Source organism: Muscardinus avellanarius, assembly GCF_963383645.1.
Source record: "Muscardinus avellanarius genome assembly, chromosome: 1".
Lineage (NCBI taxonomy): Eukaryota > Metazoa > Chordata > Mammalia > Rodentia > Gliridae > Muscardinus > Muscardinus avellanarius.
The window spans coordinates 29,997,794-30,011,959 of record NC_137786.1 but is presented as its reverse complement, the minus strand read 5'-3'; the positions used below and the strand labels follow the sequence as shown (position 1 = coordinate 30,011,959).

The 14,166-nt window shown below is 47.4% G+C and overlaps 2 protein-coding genes across 3 annotated transcripts in view; one reads left to right on the top strand and one right to left on the bottom strand.

The window, feature by feature from the left end:
- The window catches only part of SLC45A2 (solute carrier family 45 member 2), a gene marked incomplete at its 3' end in the record, with an annotated part of 47,257 nt that extends 43,251 nt beyond the window's left edge, over positions 1 to 4,006 (top strand). Inside the window, exons 6-7 of one of the 2 annotated variants that reach the window (XM_080718980.1) lie at positions 982 to 1,193; positions 3,788 to 4,006. In XM_080718980.1, coding sequence (XP_080575106.1) covers positions 982 to 1,193; positions 3,788 to 4,006 — 431 coding nt within the window. Of the gene's footprint in view, positions 1 to 981; positions 1,194 to 3,781 lie in introns of both variants that reach the window. The other variant, XM_080718979.1, reaches the window with a different exon arrangement.
- Positions 4,007 to 11,156: 7,150 nt separating this feature from the next.
- RXFP3 (relaxin family peptide receptor 3) lies at positions 11,157 to 12,536 on the bottom strand (the record flags this gene model as incomplete). Its single annotated transcript, XM_080717039.1, has 1 exon — positions 11,157 to 12,536. One exon carries the CDS (start codon positions 12,534 to 12,536, stop codon positions 11,157 to 11,159), a length of 1,380 nt encoding a protein of 459 aa, XP_080573165.1.
- Positions 12,537 to 14,166: the final 1,630 nt, after the last annotated feature.

Genomic DNA, 14,166 nt, shown 5'->3' with positions numbered 1-14,166 from the left:
ACACACACACACACACTTAGCTCCACCCTTATAATTGTCAGAGGGAGCCAAGTTTACCTGCTGGGATGAGAACTAAATTAAGAGTGAGCCATCTTCAGCCTAGCCTATATTTGTTGAAATAGCATATCCATATTAATTGTCATCTTTTATGTGTTTAGCATTGGGCTGGGTGATTTCTCAGACTTTTCATCTCCTTGGATTTTGCCTACACCCCCCCTGAAGTCTTATTATTCCTATTTCTCAGATGAGAAGTCTGAGACAAAGAGAAATTAAGAAACTTGTCCACAAAGAGAGAGAGAGCCAGCTATGGTGAACTCTGGGGGCCCCCAGGAAAAGTGTCTTTGGAGAACTGGACACCCCTCACTCCTTTCTTACACATGTGGGCTGCATTCAGACACTGTGAATGACTTGTAGCATTCAGAAAAATCTGGGTGTTTCACTCCCCCAACCTAACTTTGGATGGTGCAGTGAGATGAGCATGTATTGCAATTTTGGTCCTATTTTTTATTTTTATTTTTATTAGTGCATTGTATTTATACGTCACAATGGGGTAAAAAACTTGTGTAGGTCCTATTGGTCCAGATCTCTCTAATCAGAATCCCTCTATTTTTCATGCTGGGGAATTCCAGGGTCCCATAGCCAAGGTGGGATTTTCTGCTACCTTTTTTCTTTTTTTCTTCCTTTTTTTGCATTCTTTGGCTATTCAACTTCTGTTAAAGAGTGCCAGGTTCTCCTCTGTGTAAAAGAAAAGCAGCCAAGCAAGGAAATTTCAAGCTGCCTATTATGCAAAAGATTTAAAGCAGATTCCAAAAGCTCAGCTGTTTTCAATCCATAGATAAGGAGGTTATTTTTTTTTTGTTCCTGACTCAGTATCAAAGGGAGTTTCTAAAAAAGTGAATCTTCAAAAGAAAGGATTGTCTGAAATTATTAAATATTGTGAGGCACTGCCAGCTGTAATTTTTCCCTTTCTTCTCCCCACAGACTTTCAGAAGGCTTTGGTAGCCTACATTGGATTAAAGGGAGTCTACTTCATGGGGTATTTGCTCTTTGGCCTGAGCACAGGATTTATAGCACTCTTTCCGAATGTCTACTCCACTCTGGTCCTGTGTGCCTTGTTTGGTGCAATGTCCAGCACCTTGTACACTGTGCCCTTTAACCTCATTGCCGAGTACCACCGAGAAGAGGAGAAGGAGGTATGTTATTATTGAAACTGCCCTGGGTAGCATTGGGACTCACCTGAAGACAGACCAGGGGGTGGGGATTGAGTAGAAAAATGCAAAGAAAAGCTGGAAGATAAACGCTCTCCAAGCAGCAGCACTAAACTTGCCAATCAATCATAAGCAGGCAGCATGATGACTCTCTCCTCTGCCCTGAACCCTGGTGCAACTGGGGTTAGCCAAATGGGCATGATAATATCCACTACATAAGTATAAATGGGGAGTTATAGAGCAAACATGGTTACTCATGTCTCGTTGACTAGGAAAAGGGAGCTTGGTCATGCTGAAAAACCAGCCCATCTTTACACAGATACAAAAAAGGGGGACTCCAGGTCTTCTACCACCACCCCACAGGCCTTCCCAGCACGCTGCAGCACTGTCCCCAAGCACTTCAGAATGGAAGATGCAATTTGTGGGAGTTAGGGGTTGTGGGTAGGGTATCCTTTGATAACATTTTCATTGGGGATCCAGGCTTCAGAGAGCGTGCAGGGAGGAAAGCTGGAGCCATGGGTGGTCATCCTTCTTTCCTGGAAGAGGAAACAAGGTACCTGTGGCTTGGAACTCAGACTGAGAGCGAGTTCTTAGAAAAACAAGCAGTTCTTAGAAAAACACCACTTTGGATATTTTGTTTCTAAAATTACCATATTTTTGCATAAAATATGTAACTTATATGCAAATAGGATTATACTTCTTTAACTGTAGCAGAGATATAAAAGCTAAAACAACTTTGATTTTAATCCATCTCAGCATGAAAGCCCCAAAACACTGAACACACATCTAGTGATGAATCCCCACCTTTTTTGGCGTCATGTAATCTGGCAAATGCTTCAGTGCAGAGCCGCGATGGGAATTAAGACCTTTCAAACAAGGGGTGCGACTGACCCCATCCGCTGGCCAGTATGGTCCTCAGTGTTAGGACAGGAGTTTTACTGTTTAAAGAGATAGTCATCATAATTGTCCTTCTTTGAAAAGAGTTGCCTGCCAAGGCATAAAACATATACAATTTAGATTCTAATACTAGGAGTCAAATCTGCCCCCCCCCCCATTTGAGGCTGTGTGATGCTGGGGATGTTATTCTTTTAGTCATTAAATAGCACCTAAAGTGAGCTCATCTTTAGGTAAGATAATATATTCACACGTTCAACAATCACAGTGATGCTCAGGGTGCACGTTGTGAAGTGGTTCCCTCTGCCATCTTCCTCCCAGCTGTGACATATTACCATTCTTACCATTTTTTTTTGCTTATCTTTCAAGTGTTTTTAAATAAAAAGCAAGCAAATGTGAATCTATATTTTTACTTTTCCCTTTCAAATCCAAAGGTTGCTATGCATGTTTCTGTAGGATGCAGAATAATAGAAAAAAATGTTAAAAGTATAGGAAATCATTCCAACTCTCAGGGCTCCCATTTCCACATTAGCCAAATGGGCATGATAATATCCACTACATAAGTACCCAATACATAAGGTTGTTGGAAAATTACACAAGATAGTGTATGTAATGAGCTTAGCATAGTGTCTACCTAGTACCTGAAGAAAACTTAAAAAAATGAAAACTAGTATTATTGTTATCATGGGTGTAATAATAATAATAATAATAATAATAATAATAATAAACAAGAACAACACTTGCATCTAGGGAGATGGAGAAAATGAAGCACCAACTGTAAAAGAACTGAGCAAGGCCTAGAACTTATGAGGTATCCAATAGATGGCCAGGTTAACCAGTTCAGACCAAATATTAAACAAACATTAATATAGTAACCAAATAACAATACTTTGAAGGGTCCTTTATTCTTTTTGGTGCTGGGGATTGAGCCCAGGAGCATTTTACCTCTGAGCTACACCCCCGACCTTTTTATTTTGAGACAGAGTCTCACTAAGTTGCCGAGGGTCTTGCTAAGTTCCTGAGGCTGCCCTGGAACCTGTGAGCATCCTGTCTCCGCCTCCCAATTCCTGGGATTACAGGCGTGCAGAAGATTGCTTTTCATGTTGCTTTTCCTACGTATATGAGTGATTTGACATCCTGAAAATGCTTATCTTTTTAAAACTAAGAAAGTAAAAGAATGGGATTTGCTCTTGTATTTAATTGCTTCTTAGGAAGAGATATTTTGCATATATTAAGCACTTAATCCTCATATCTTTTCATGGTAAAATTAAAGACTTCATGACAGAAAGGGAAGACAGCATTGGCAGGAGGAAGGAGCTTCTTTTGTGTCAATCAGGGATTATCCATTAAGGCCTGCCGACCAGTTCTGTATACTCCATCAGCTAAGATTTTTTTCACCTTTTTAAATAATCGAAAACCAATTCAAAGGGAGGATAGCATTCTGTGACAAGTGCAGATGTTGTGAAATCAAACACAGCTATCAGCACAGCTGTGTGGAGAGCGATTTATTTACACATGGTCACTGTTTTTGCAGAGTGACAGCAGAGTCACATCTTACAACCAAGACCTTCCGACCCACGAAGGTCTTTTCTCTCTGGCCCTTTGTAGAAAAAGCTTGCTGGCTTCAGCCCTAAGACACAGTTCTGGTGATGAAAAGCTGCTCTGTGCTTCCTTTGCAGAGGCAGCCAGCCCCGGGAGGAGGCGCAGGCAGCTCAGGGCGCGGCAAGGGCGTGGACTGTGCCGCCCTCACCTGCATGGTGCAGCTGGCGCAGATCCTGGTTGGAGGTGGCCTGGGCTTCCTGGTCAACACGGCTGGGAGCGTGGTGGTCGTGGTGATCACGGCCTCTTCGGTGGCACTGATCGGCTGTTGCTTCGTGGCTCTCTTTGTTAGATACGTGGATTAGGTCAGTCAAGAGACATTGACCCTGGCCTCAGACAAGGGCAGGAAGTCAGTCTTTTCTGTGGCTCTGCACTTGTAGGGTCTGCTCATAGGATGCCCTGTGCTGTCATTTCAGCTGGGGTCACCTGTCCACTCCTCCTCACATTCGGTTGGCCCCTGCACAACAGCCCCCACGTGTCTGGCATCATTTGTCTGGGCTTCCCTTCTGTGCACTGGTGGCAAAGGATAAGCGTGGCTGAAACTCCTACCACACTTTACCTCCTCACTGTGCAAGGGTGGGGGAGGCAGGGTCTGTTTCTAAGGGCATTTCAGGCCTTGCTCAGACCTGAGAAACAGACTGATTCCACCCATGATGCTTAGATTTATTCTATCATGTGATATTTTTAATGACAGAGGTCCATATACCTTTGAGGAGTCACATATTTATCAAGTTCATAAATACCCAAAAGATTGCTGATGATTTTTATGGTATTGATTTATTCATATTTAATTTTCTCATAATTAATTCTTATTAATTTGTGACATCCCTAACAAGTCTGCTGGAACATCGTAAACTGGAAGATTCACCACTTTTAAATGGTGCATTTCATTGACACAGTAAAAATATTTTTCTTTTGTCGGTGTCCTTGTTTCTTCCTCTGGGGTTGATGCAGCCCCTGGGTTCTCCTGTGATCTTCTCTTCCCCAAGCTGAGAGTGGGTTTTTTTTCCTTACCCTTTCAATTGCCTCGCATGTGAAGTTTTGAGCAACCTGGAGAGACACCGTGGTTTAACAGGAATACCGTGAACTTTGGAACATGGCTGGTTTCTGCATTCTGGCTTTGCTCCTCCATGACCAACATTTAACCTTTCTAAGCCACACTTGCTTATCAAAAATTCAGGATAACAATCCCCATCACAGAAATGGTGATGATTAATAATACTAATACTTATAGAGCATCTACCATAGTTGTGCAGTGGATTTTGTTACTGATCTCCATTGCGTAGACTTGGACACTGAGCAGGTAGGTGTTACGTGGTTCACCCAAAGCCACACATCTCATAAGTAGCAGAGCTGGGCTTTGAACCCAGGGGTTCAGGCTCTGCTGTATCCTATATGGAGAACACCTAGCTCAATGACTGGCACTTGCTGAGTGCTTCATGAGTGGTAGCTAGCTATAGTCACTGCTGCTAAAGGTGACTTACCCTGTTCCCCCATCCGTAGATGGGCTTCAGGCTCCCTCCCTCCCTCCCTCCCTCCCTCCCTCCCTCCCTCCCTCCCTCCCTCTCTCTCTTTCTTTCTTTCTTTCTTTCTTTCTTTCTTTCCTTCTTTCTTTCTTTTGTGGTACTGGGAATGGAACCCAGGGATATTCTATCTCCGAGCTACACCTTCAGCCCAATTATTTATTCTTTATTTTGAAACAGGGTCTCACTGAGTTGCAAAGGGCCTCACTAAGTAGTAGCTGAGGCTGGCCATGAACCGAATCCTTTTCTCTCAGCCTTTCAAATTCTGGGATTACACGAGTGCGCCACCACGCCCAGCTCAGCTTCAGTCTTTCTTAAGCACTTGCCTACACAACTCCCAGTGTACCTGACCAGTACAAAATGGAGATGTGCCCACCTGCCTTTAGAAGCTAAAAAAAATCACGTGCCCCCCCCCCCCCATCCTGGAGTCTGGTAGTGGAGTCATTGTCTCAGGTGAATTTTTAAGTGATCAAACCCTTTAGTGCTGAAAGGAAGTTTTGGGAGAAGAAATTATCTGCCTTTAAGAAATGGCCTTTAAGACATTTGGGATTTGGAGTGTTGCTTTTCCTTGCTTCATGCATGTTAGAATGGATGGATTCATCCCAAGCCTGGGAAGGGTCAGTTCATGTTGGGTAGTGCTCCTGTAAAGAGGACTCATCCTCCACTTGTTCTTTGGTGGTATTGGGTTTTCTTTCACACATCTGTTGGGTGTTTGAGGGGTACAGTACCACTCCTAAGGTTTGCAGGGTCCTGAGCAAGAGGGTGAGTGGAGGCCCAAGGTCCACAGTCCATCTATTTCCCTCCTCCTCCCATTATTGTCTCTCTCCAACACTATGAGGGTCCTGGGATATGCATTGATGTCAGCACATCCATAGACTTCCCTCCCCACACTACTCTCCATACCTATCAAACAGGTACCCTCAGCCACCCCTCAACACCAACAGTGATGGACTCAGTGCTCAAATCTGAGGACTCAGTGCTGTGCTCAGTAGCTGCCTCTGGAGGATGGACAGACTCAGGGCAAAGACCCCGAAGGCCTTCTAAAGAGACTCTGAGACCTTTGGATGGAGAATTCTGAGGTCCCACATGCTGGGGCATGACCTAAAAAGTAGGGGCATTCCTTGCCATGAAGGGAGAGGCCTGGCTAGAGGTGTGGGTGCAGAGCAGGGTCCTCTAATGATGAGATGCAAGGTGGGGCCCTGGTTGTCCAAGTCTAAGAGAAACAGTACTACAAACTACCAGCCTAAGTAAGAGCACAGCCAGAGAGCTTAGTCATTCTGTGTGACAGCCCCCTCTGCTTTCTAGCTTTTCCAGTCATCTCAAAAGGCAGATGGATACCTGTTATGTCACGTTTAGTTCTCCTCTTCCTGCTGCTGCTTCAGCTTCCACCTTCCTGCTGTGATATTCCCAGTTGCCTCTTTTCTGTTTAAGGAGCTTGCTCTCTGCTGTTTCTTGGTTGTCATGCCTGTGACTGGGGCAGAACATCTGGAGCATCCCTAAGTCTCTGGCTATTTTGGGTGTCTGAGTCTGTGTGTGTGTGTGTGTGTGTGTGTGTGTGTGTGTGTGTACATTACATATCCACAGTGGACAAGAGGGGGAGGACAGGGGGCTTACAATGAAGCAGTCGTTTCCTCCTAACTGCTGCTCGTCCTCAACACTGGCAGGACACGCAGTCTCCTTCTCCAGCTCTGGGCACCCCAGGCTTCTGCATGCTGTGCCGTTCTCTGCAGGGCCCTGCTACTCTCCAGACTGGGGTGGGCTGCATTCCCAGACCTCAGTGTGTTGTTGCGCATATTACTTATCAGCCCCTAAACCTTTTCTCCTCGTGGGAGCTGCTTTTGTTCTGCCCTGAAACCAGGTCTCCCCACTGTCTATCGGTACATTCACTTGCAGAAGAAATCATCTTATTCTCGTTAGGGGCATGTCCATGATTACCCTTCCCCAGTGATCCTGGTCTTTCTCCCTCCTCATTATTTATCCTGGAGAAGTGAGGTCATGGCTGACTTAGAAAAGTGATCAGGGAACAAAGGAGGCACTTCCATTGCTGTTGTGTGCTTATGTGAGAACACCAACGCCAAAGGGAAGAGAGTGGGGCGTGAGCCTGGGGGCAGTTCACCAAGTGCTGTGTGCATCTATGTCACCATCACTCTGAACTGTATTATGATGAGACTACAGTGCACCAATAGACACACACACACACACACACACACACACACACACACACACACACACAATACATAAGCAAAAAAAAAGTGATCAGGAAAATCTTTTCTGAACTACACATCATGGGGGTGATGATGGGCTAAAGCTCAGAGAACTCCTGTCTCACAGGTCTCAGCATATTAAAAGAAACAGTCCTAAACCTCCTTTTTTGTTTCCCTATTCTTGGCCTCAGCAAGGTTTAAATGGAATCACTTACAGGGTTCAGTATATTTCCTGATCATTTCTCCAAGGACTGTTCTGATATTTGAAGATATAGAAATGAATAGTTGAGCCAGCAGAAAAGATGACCCATAGCTGAGGTCCAGCTTGGACCCTCAAAAAGTCAAGCATAGCCATCACTAACCAGCCACATGGTTGTTATTACAAGTAAAGCTGTTAGATAAGTGTTTGGACACTGGATAGGCTACTGTATGCTCTCTCTCTCTCTCTCTCTCTCTCTCTCTCTCTCTCTCTCTCTCTCTCTCTGTCTCTCTCTCTCTGTCTCTCTCTCTCTGTCTCTCTCTCACACACACACACACACACACACACACACACACACACACAGGTTTACTCATTGAACACTCAACTCTATCAGGTTCTGAATGAGTGGATAGATAGAATATAATTTAAAAATTAAAAATCCTTTAACTTCTGGGAACCCAAATATTTTCCCCCAGTACATTAATGGCACAGTCTCTAGCAAAATAAACAAATAAACAATAAAAACTACTCTCAAACAATAACACACCTATAGGGACATATATATATATTTTTTTTTCAACAGAGATCTTTCTTGGGAAGTCTTACAGAAGAAGAGGAAAGTATACTGTTTTGCTTCCTGTTTCTTTAACACTTCAACCTCAAAGCCTTTGACCACCACATTTCCTCAGCCACATCTTCTAGCTACCACCGCAAAACCCTCTCCCATTATTTTGCCTAATTTGTACCCATATCTCCAGGCCCATCTCAAATACTATTTTGACCAAGAAGTTTCTGATCCTGGGCAGAATAGATCTTTCTTTCTTTTGTGTCTCCACAGTAGTATGTTTTAACTTTACTATGGCATTCGACTCTTTGTCTCCTGACTTATTCTGCCTGTGCCCAGAAATAATCTGTCTCTTTAAATTTAGAAATCAGGAATGTAACTGATTCATGTGCATAATCTCAGCACCAAACACAGGGGTTGACACAAAATAGGGATGCCAAAAGTAGCTGTCAATTTCAGTGGATTTGGCCAGTTCCGTGCTGACTCTTAGTCCTTGTGGCAGGCGATGTCATGGTCTTTGACCCTCCTGCCATGTTCTCCGAAACCCTGAGCTTTGGATTTGTGAGGTGATCCTGGTTACAGAGTTTCTCATGAAGATCTTTCCTACAGCCCTTTCTCTTGTTCTACTGTCCATAGCCTCAGAAACACATACTTCTACACACTGTGCTAAGAACTAAGAGCTACCCACATATTCTTTCATTGTTAAATTGAAATAGATTCTTTGATAATAATCTCTAAGTAAAAAGTGAAATATCAGTGTTACACATAAAGATGCTACCATTTGTTCCTTCCTGTGCTGATTCTTCTATATATTTTGCATTTGAGTGACTTGGGGAGCTTACATTTCAATCTTTGTTAGCCTGATTGCTGTTCAATATCAATATCAATACATTTTCTCTCCAGAGGATGAAGACTAGTTTAGCAACCTTGAAACAGAAGCACTATTCAATTTTCTAAAACACTTAACTTCTCAAGAATGTTAGAATTCAGATGGGGCAGCTTTGACTTTTGTGGAAAGATATATGAGTATTTAATATCTCAATTGTCCTCTTTGCAGTATTGGGGGTCAAACCCAGGGCTTCATGAATGCTAGGCAAATACTCCACTACTGAGCTATACTCCAGCCCTATGTGACTGTTTAATACCACAATAATGTGATTTTTATGTTTCAGAAAACGAGACAAAGGACGATAGAGTTACATGGGTTTCATACTTTAAACCTTAAATTTCAGGCACTATAGGAAATATTCAACAAATATACTAAATGATTCTACAGTTCCATAGGCCATTTTCACAGACATGCTTTTTTCTAATGATTATTTATTATGTTATGATAAACACAGCAGTGGGTGCCGGCGTCTCTGGCTTCTTACCTCCAAGCCAAGATGCCAAAAGGAACAGTCAAGAATAGCCTCCATCAGTCCTGGCAGAGAGATGGGTAGACTGATGTTTGATCTCAGTTCTCAGAACAGTCTCAAAGTAGGACTTTGTGAGGATTTTAACATCTTAAACTGTTACATGAACAGAATTGTCATGAGAAAGATAAGTTGCTATTCAAAGACAGCCCCAACTGACTGTCTCGAAGTTAGGAAAGGATTCATCATGCATGCTCAATGTGCAAAGCACTCTTTAGATTAAATGAAACTTGGCTAAGGTAGTCTCCTCTTTGAATTCTTATTTCTTGCTTTCTCTTGTCAATAATATGAGCAATATAGAACTTCACACCTGAAATTCTGGTAATCCCATCAAAACAGCTTCTTCGGTTGTCTCTCTTCTTTAGGATGGATTTTACTTAGAGTCTTCCACTCTCTTTCCAATCCTATACTTCCACTTGAAAGATCAAACTCCAGCTTTCAAGAATTTTATCTGCAGAAAGCCCCTTCACATTTCTACAGCATTTCTTGTCTTCTAAGCAGACCCCAAACTGCACTGAGTCATCTCTCTACTCACTGGTCAGAGCCTCAATCAAAGGGGCAGAGCTATTCCTAAAGAGCATCTTCGGAGGAGTGTTATGAGATGCTCCTGGGCCAAGCTCACCTGAACCACAGCAAGCAGAACAGAAAAAACAGTGTCTCCAAGCCCCAGACTGCTCACAAGGGAAGCTGGATTATCCAGGCTCCCAGGGGCTGCTCTTTCTGCTAGGTTACTGAGTGGGCACTTGAGCCCCCTTTTTCTTTAGAGGCAGAGACATTTCTCCATGCAGCCCCTGAAATTACACTCCTCTCTCCCTCAGCACAGTGACACCGCTCCCTAGGGATCTCCTATGCTGATGACAGGCATTTTGTCCCTGCTCAGAGGGAGTGCAGAGCTGCCGTTGGCTCAGCTCCTGCATGCCAATTCTGTCTAGGATGATAAAGGACATCTTGGCCCCACTGGTCATGCCACTCCCTCACCATTTTGCCCAGGAAGGAAACAACATGGTCATTCCTTCTTCCAAATCTAAGATTTCTTTTCTCCATAGAGCAGGCTCCCAGAGCATAATTCCACAGCAAATCAGACCTGGGCCAACACACCAAGAAAGGTTTTGTGGGTGGCTTTCCCTGCTGGATGCACATGCGGGGCTCTATCAAGGGCGTCACAGAAGTCTCTGCAGTACATGCTCTGTTCTCTGCACACCATTTGCCTGAACCTCACTCCCTCTTGCTCCAATTTCTGTACTTTTCTACTGCCTCACTCTCTGCTCCAGCGTCCTCCCATTCTGCCCAGTGGGGGCAGCACAGAAAGAGGGCACGGAGCTGGGGTGGCTGGGGAGTCCAGCTGGTCTCGGGTCCTGTGGGAAGGATGTCCACTCCTTTGCCTGCTTGCTTTCACCGCCTTCCATCTCCAGGGAAGGTCCTCTAGCCGTTCACAGGCTGCTCCTCCACTTTGCACCACGCCCTTCCCACCTCCTTCTGGATATGGGGCCGCTTGGTCTCCCAGGGAAGGCAGCTCTGCTTGACCACAAGCCCTGGGCCTCAGTCCACGTTAGTAGGCTGAGCTGCTGGGCAGCAGGTCATAGCGCCCCCCACTGTAGACCACCACGCCTGGCGGGTAGTAGAGCAGCTCAGGCTCGGCGGTTGCGTGGAGCTGCGGCAGGGCCTGCAGCCCGTGATCCTCGGGCTCTGGCTTGGTGGTGGCGGTGAAGGGGCGCATACTGGTGAGAGAAGGCGACGCGATGCGCCACAGCAGGTTCTTGAGCGCCTTGCGGAACTCGCGGCGCACGAGGCAGTAAAGTATGGGGTTGAGGCAGCTGTTGGAGTGCGCCAGGCACACGCTCACCGGGAACGCGTAGACCTGGCACAAGAAGTACTCCTGGCTGAAGGGCACCGCGTTGAATTTGATGAGGATGCTCCAGGTGGTGAGCGCCTGGTTGGGCAGCCAACACAGGAAGAAAGATAAGACCACGATGGTCACCGATTTGGTGACCTTGGACCGTCGCCGAGCGCTGGCTCCGGTCAGGGCCCCCCCGGAGGACGCTGCTGCCCCTCCTTCGGTCCCCACCACGCGGCGGTCTGAGATGAAACGCACCAGCAGCAGGTAGCACAGGCTGATGATGCCCAGCGGCAGCACGAAGCCCAGCAGCACCTTCTGCGAGTGGTACAGGCCCAGCCAGAACTGCCTGTCTCTGCCCAGCAGCTTATCCGGGAAGCGCACCAGGCACAGCTCTTCGCCCATCACCTTGATGGTGGTGGAGAAAATGGCATTGGGTAGCGAGGCCAGCGCGGCCGAAGCCCAGATCAGCACACACAGCGCCTTGGCCGAGCAGCAGCAGCTGTCCTCCAGGCTCTGGGCGCAGCAGAGGCAGCAGCTGTGCCCTCGGGTCCGGTGGCTCTTAAGGGCAGAAGCCACCGAGTGGTAACGCGCCACACTCATGGCGGTGAGGAAGAAGACGCTGGCGTACATGTTCATGGATGTCACGATGGACACGATCTTACACATAGCCCGGCCGAAGGGCCACTTGAAGTCCAGCGCGTTCTCCACCGCCCAGAACGGCAGGGTGAGCACGAACTGGAAGTCGGTCAGCGCCAGGTTGGTGACGAAGAGGTTGATGGAGGACTTGCGCCAGCCCTGGTTGCTCTTCATCAGGTAGAGCACCAGGAGGTTGCCCGCCAGCCCCAGCGCGCAAACCACCGAGTACACGGCGCTGATGAGGATCCGCACCCGGGCCTCGGTGTCCGAGCCCTCCGCCCCGCCGCTGCCCTGGGGATGCCCGGGCGCCGCGCCGTCCGGCAACTCCAGCCCCAGCCCCCACCAGCGGTCCCGAAGCTGCAGCGACGCGTTGCCGCTCGCGTTGGACGCCTCCAGAAGGTCCGGGACCAAACGCAAGAGTTCTGCAAGCTCGCCACCTTCCGCCGCCTCGTTCATGGTGGCTGTCGGGCTGGTTGCTGCGGCCACCTGTGTGTGCAGGGGCCTCTAGGTCATGCTGCGGGGCACGCGGAAAGAGGAGGCAGGGTTAGCCCAGCGTGCGTTCCCGGGGCTGGCCCGCCGGAGAAGCGCGGGAGCTTTCAAAGTAACCGCGGAGCGCAGCGCCTAGGAACTGGGTGCCCGCGGGCGGATGGCGGCTTTGGGCACAGGGGCTAAGCTCAGCGTCTGCCCTGGAGGGGAATTAGCAGCGGGGCGCACGTTCCAAAGAGAACCACCCGCGCCCAAGGGTTCCCGAGCTGAGGGTGGAGTTTGCGAGGCCCCCCACAGTGCGACCGAGACTTTGTCCTCCGCTTCCCGCTGTGGCTCGGGCACTGGCGCAGAACCCGCCCTTTGGTTCAGGAGCTCGATTCCGGGTCCGCCCCTCCTCTTCCCAATACCTTAGTTGGTTTTCTCAGCCGATGCTCGGATGATGCTGTTTCCGTCTTTGTAGAGGAAAGCAGAGGCCGCGAAGTCCGGTCTACCGCGCTCTGACGGCCTGGAAGTCTGCAGGTGTCTGGTCTCTCCGCTTCCGCCAACTCCTACTGAATTACCCGAGGTGCTTACCCAAGTTACAATCGCACCCACAGAGCCGCCACGGCAGCTCCAAAGAGCATGCGTAAGCGGCGCGCGCGGAGAGGGGGCGCTTTCCGCGGTGCTGAACCCCGCCGCTCCCTCCAGGAGGAGGAGGAAGGGCGGAAGGGCAGACTGCAGGGAGAGCCCACCCGCAACTCCCCTTCCCCCTTCAAAGAGCAGAAGGAAATGCCCCTGACCCTTTATTTTCCTGTATTGCCCGAGAAAGCCTGCTTTGATTTGCGTTTTCTCCTCCTTACTTATTCTCAAACATTATGATTAGAAAAAAAAATTTTTTTTGGTCTCATTTGATGAAGGGCGATTCTAAAAAGTACCCTCTCCTGACCAGTTCCTCTTTAAAAACGAGTTGCCTTTTTCATGCTTATATCAGGTAGTCGATGCGTGCTGAATACAAAATCTCAGGTTCTACTCCCTCCTTCTTTAAATAGGTAAGACTTGACCTGGTGCATAGCTGTCAAAATTTTCAAATCATCTTCATGTACCAGAACTTGGGGTTCAAGTGTTGCCCATCCTTGGTGTATTCTAGAAGTGAAGCTAAAGAGCGCATAATCGCTTTCCGGCCTCAGACAGTAAGTGCCACTTGCCTTGCTCTGAGCCCAAGGTTCCTGACATCTTAGTCACGAACGCCCACACCCTGCAGGTGGAATAAAGATAACAGGGTTGACTTCGGACCATTCGCTCTCCTGTGCCCAATATCAAGTCAAAACTCTATCAGATGTTTTTCAGGACAATGGCGGGAGTATTTTAAGGAATCTTCCGAGGGAACTAGTGGGAAGAGAGAGCTTCTTTCAAGAGTACATTTCCTTACAAAAGCTGGACCGCCCTGTCTTCGCGCTAGAGGGCGCCAGGGCTCTAGTAAAAACCAACCCAAAGGCTCTCATCAGTGCCTATCTGAAGACGAACCCTGCCCTGACCATTCCTCCCAACAGAAAGATCACTTCCTGAGACATCTCTTATCCCTGTTCTAGTAGCCTCGACTTCACAATGCCTTTTAACCTTT